Here is a 5,121-nt window from a genome sequence, read left to right as displayed (position 1 = left end):
CGCGCGCGCGAGAGAGAAGCTTGAATTGGATCTTCAAAGGTTCGTAAGTTTTGGGTTCTGCTTCTTCTTCTCTTCTCTTCTCTGAGCTCCGATTTGTTGATTTCAGTTTTCCATTTGTTTCGAGGGATTGAGGGAACTGGTCTTTTCTTCCAACTCAGAAGGCCCACAGTGGACAGCGCGACATTTTGAAGACGTTTTTTTAGAGGCTTAGAGGGAATGAGATTGGTACATGTGGTGTGAAAGTGACGTGGGAAGGCCTGGTTGGTTACCAAAGCATTCGTTGACGCTGTCGAAACGTGGACGGTTTTATTCTTGTGTCTAGGGCTGCAAATTTGGCCTTGTCGGCCCGAACCCGCCCTGGCCCGCCCTGAGCCCGAACAGGGCCTGGGCTAAGATTTCTGGCCCTGAGGGCAGGTTAAGGCCAGAAATTCCTGGCCCTGAGTCAGGGTTGAGACCTCGGGTCAGCCTGACCCTGATTTTGGCCCTGAAGAAATTTCTTTATTTATTAGAAAATAGAAGCTATTATTCATATTGGTAGTTTGTGTTGTGTAAAAACCAATTACTACCAAAAGGTCTTGGGTTCATGCCTCCTCTCTCACATCTGTCATAGTCTTGTTATTTTAATTTAATTATTGCAGGGCCAGGGCCAATCAGGGTGGGCTTGGGCTGGGCTTGGCCCGTCAGGGTCAGGGTTAAGGTCAAGGTATTTAAGCCCTGAGTCAGGATCAGGGCGGGCCTGGGCCCAGCTAAGGGGACTCAGGGTTGGGCTAGGGTTTTAAAAAGCCCGACCCAACCCGACCCTGTTGCAGCCCTACTTGTGTCATCTTTCATAGCCTTCATAAGAAATAAGGGTGTGTTTACCAACAACCAAAAAAATAAATTGTGAGTGTATTTCAGTAGCTAATTCCTCTTTCATGGAGTACTTCAATAGAGTTTCTCCTCCATGGTGAGTGTATTTCTCCTCCAGTGTGAGTGTAGCTCTGCTGTAGAGTCGTCTTCCATGGAGTACTTCGACGAGGGTTTCATTCGTGATTTTGTAGATCCTTTGATCCGACATCTTCTTATCACTACCTTAATCTTCACCCATTATTGTTTAGAGATGTTTGGGGCGTTGGTATTCTTGATTGAATTTCTACTGTGAACCCTCTGTCAAGCTTCTCCCTCCCATTTGTAGCTCCTCTGCAGTCTGCTAACCTTAAACTCCTCCGTCTCCTTCCCCTTTGTTTTCGTCGTAGCCTTAACCTGCTTTAAGTCGTAGCTAGGTAGCATGGATCCACTATCGCTACCTGCTCCTGGTTCGATATTGTCACCCTCCTCAAACCCCCCAGTTAACCACCCAGAGCATGACTCACATAGTGACGATGACGGTGAAATCACCATACATGAGGTCACAGAGGAGCGTATTTCAGTCGCATGGGAGAAGATCCTTGTGGGTTTCATCATAGAAGGACGCCCCTACAGGAAACAAGCAGTCACTGATGCTCTTATTGCGGCATGGAATCCGAGGAATAAAGTGGAGATCAGACCTTTGGAGGCACAAAAATTTCTATTCCAGTTTCACCACCGTATGGATCTTGAAAATGTGATAATGGAGGGCCCATGGGCTGTTTCTGGTAACTTGCTCCTGCTTGAGCGGTGGAACCCCTCGCAGAACTGGGAGTTTAGATTATGTGAGTTCTGGATTCAAATGCATGGCATACCCATTGAACTTAGGGAGGAGACCATCCTGGTCAAGATAGCAAGAAAGGGGGGTGAAGTCAACAGAATTTTATGGATTGAAGGTTTCCAATTTGGTGAGAAAGTCTGCTATGCTAGAGCACGGGTCCGAGTGGATGTCACAAAGAGCTTGCGTGCCTCCATTACTATCAAACGCGTCAAGGGATGCAACTCTGTAGTAACCCTAAGGTATAAGAAACTCCCACTTGTTGCTATTTTTGTGGTTTGATTGGTCATGAAGAGAAAAGATGCACGGCAAGGTTTGAAGCAATGGGCTCGCAGAGCAAGTCCCCTGGAGAAGCAACCCACACATCTGGAAACGCTGTTCCAATACCTAAGTGGGGGCCAGAGGTACGAGGGATGAGTCCAGATGATCGTCTCCTAAGACAAGCAGCAACCATCTTCGCAGAGGAAGAAGCCGTGGCCGGAGGAGAACCCTGCTACTTCCAGAAGCTGGGGGCGGAGGAACTTGGAGAAGATGATCGTACTCTATGCGGTAGCACGTGAATCCCCAACATGAGCGATACGGGCCTGATCCCAATGTCAGAACAGCAAAGATATGCCTATACGGCACTTGTCACAGATCAAGGTACTGATCCTTTTCGTGTTACTCCCATTAGCCATTCATCTCTCGTTACCTATATGCCTGAGCCTCCACCTCTTATTCCTTGTCGTGACACGAATACCACTTCCCCCACTCTCTCCATATCACCAGCTAACCCCACCTTTTCAGACCAATCATTAGACCAATTAATTCCATTGCCGCTACCCTGATACAATCCAAACCACAGATCATGGGTCTAGTCTACATGAGGAGGGAGTCCAAGGTGATACCATACAACTCAGGTCCAGAGAAGGCTTGCGTAAACCCAAGTGGTTAGAAGGGTTCATTTAGAAGGATTCTTCCAGCTCAGCTAGGACAGTTGTTGTTGTAACAGAAATTGGTTGTAAGGGTATCTATAAAGACCCAACACGTGTAGATGGATATGAAAATACAATACTCCTTAATTCCTTCCTTCTTTTCCCCAATTCTGGAGCTTGCTCTTGTGCTCGAAACAGGAGAACCCCTTCTTTCTTAATTCTCTCTGTTTTTCCCCTGCGTTAGCTCTTAGATTCTGAATTCTTGAAGAATTCACTGTCATTGGTGCTTTCATTGATCTGCAACTTTGCCGTTAACCATGGCAGAAGGTCTTCGATCAAAGGAGAGGTCTGCAAATCTTTCAATGGATGTGATCGTGACTAAATGCTCAGAGCTCATTCTTGAATCAAAGAAAGATGATGAAGAGAGGATCCGTTCTTGGATTCGTCAGGATATGGAAGCCATTAATACGTCCTTTCAGCAACAATTGGTGGAGATGATAGCTTCTAAGTTTGACTGTCCTACGGGTACTTTCAGTCCAGATGATCATCATCCTCGTCTTCAGCAATTTCACCGTGCCAACAGAGGTATTAAAGTTGATTTTCCTCGATTTCTTGATGGTGATCCCCTGTTGACTGGTTGTTTAAAGTCCATCAATATTTTGATTATCATGATATACCTCAGAATCAGAAAGTTAAACTTGCATCTATTCATTTAGACGGTCCTGCTTGTAGTTGGTTCCAATGGAAATTTCATAATAATCAATGCAATACCTGGACTGAGTTTGTGAATGGGATTCAAATCCGTTTCGGACCTTCAAGATATGAAGATCTTAAGGGGGCCCTATCCAAACTGGTTCAAGAAACCACTGTTTTGGATTATCAAGTTAAGTTTGAGTCTCTTTCTAGTCGTATCTATGGCCTCAGTGATGATATGTTAAAGAGTTGTTTCATTTCTGGCCTCAAGCCAATGCTTAAAAGAGAGGTCCTAGCATTACAACCTGATTCTCTGCAACAGGCCCTGGATCTTGCTAGATTGCAGGAGGACAAATTCCTTGATTTCAAACCTTATGCTAAACCCTGGCAGCAGAAACCAATATCTATCAATCCATTGCCTTCAATTTTGGGCCCTAGTCCTACCACCCAAATTTCTAATCGAGACTCCCAAATAACCAATAAGGAGGTTATCGGGGAGCAACGCAAAGGAGGCAAAAGGGCCTTTGCTTTAATTGTGATGAAAAGTTCCATGTGGGTCACAGGTGTAAAGGTCGGTCCACTCTTTTCTTTGTTAGAGGGTGATGAGTTCATGGATGAGGTGTTACCCAATGAAATTGAGGAATCGCAAGAACCTAATTCGATCCGGCAATCGGTCTACATGACTTAATGGGCCATAGGTCCCCTAAATCCTTGCGACTCAAAGGTCGGATCAACAACTCCAGTGTTGAGGTGCTAATAGATGGGGCGACGCACAATTTTATTCAAGAACACACTTTGCTAAATTCTTGGGTTTGGCATCACGCCATCAAGTACCTTCCAAGTTCAAGTAGGCAATGGGGAGCATTTGACTTGTGTTGGTATCTGCAGAAATGTTTCATTTAATTTGAATGAACATTGCTTCACCATAGATTTCTTTGTGCTATCTCTCCATGGTGCAGACCTTATTCTCGGGGTTCAATGGCTAGAGACTTTGGGCACCATTGCAACTAATTATAAGGACCTTACTATGAAGTTTATGTGGCAGGGTAAATTGGTGGTGATTACACAGATCGATGCCATACAATTTCACCTTTGACTGTAATCAACTCACGAAACTTTCTCTTGCTCACTTGTTGCATCGTGTTTTACGCTTTGGGGTTATTACACACTTGATGCCACCGCCTCACCACTACAGCCCATATTCCTTTACTCATCCAAACTGTTCTTGACACTCACCAGTCTGTATTCGATACTCCAAACATATTACCTCCTCAGAGACTAAATGATCACCGGATCTCACTTGAGTCCCACTCAAAGGCTATATCTATTAGACCTTATAGATACCCTCACTATCAGAAAGCTGAAATGGAGAAAATGGTGGCTGATATGCTGCCAGATGGGATTATCCAACCGAGTGTCGGTCCCCTACGAGTAGCCTGTCTTTGTTAGTAAAAAAAAAAGATGGCAGTTGGAGATTCTGTGTTGATTACAGAGCTTTGAACAATGTAACAATCAAAGATAAATTTCCTATCCCTACTGTCGATGAGCTAATTGATGAACTACATGATGCAACTTGGTTTTCTAAACTAGATCTCAGATCGGGTTATCATCAAATACGAATGCATACTGTAGACATTCCTAAAACTGCTTTTCGAACTCATCAAGGCCACTATGAGTTCCTTGTGATGCCATTTGGCCTCACAAATGCCCCAAGTACCTTTTAAGCAACTATGAACATAATTTTTGAGCCTTATTTGTGATTATATTTTTTGATGATATACTGGTCTATAGCAAGACGGTGGAAGATCATGCAAAACACTTAGCTTTGGTCTTACAATGCCTACAACAGAA

The 5,121-nt window shown here is 44.4% G+C and overlaps 1 protein-coding gene across 1 annotated transcript; it reads left to right on the top strand.

The window, feature by feature from the left end:
* The first annotated feature begins 1,267 nt into the window (after window positions 1-1,267).
* On the top strand, window positions 1,268-1,945 carry LOC122644788. The gene has a single exon (XM_043838173.1). It carries the CDS (start codon window positions 1,268-1,270, stop codon window positions 1,943-1,945), a length of 678 nt encoding a protein of 225 aa, XP_043694108.1.
* Window positions 1,946-5,121: the final 3,176 nt, after the last annotated feature.

Source organism: Telopea speciosissima, chromosome 11 (assembly GCF_018873765.1).
Source record: "Telopea speciosissima isolate NSW1024214 ecotype Mountain lineage chromosome 11, Tspe_v1, whole genome shotgun sequence".
Taxonomy (NCBI): domain Eukaryota; kingdom Viridiplantae; phylum Streptophyta; class Magnoliopsida; order Proteales; family Proteaceae; genus Telopea; species Telopea speciosissima.
This window is presented reverse-complemented; position numbering and strand designations above follow the sequence as displayed.

What these genes read in the sequence shown, in the direction of transcription:
- LOC122644788 (XM_043838173.1), top strand. Translation starts at nt 1,268, where the DNA reads ATGGATCCACTATCGCTACCTGCTCCTGGTTCGATATTGTCACCCTCC.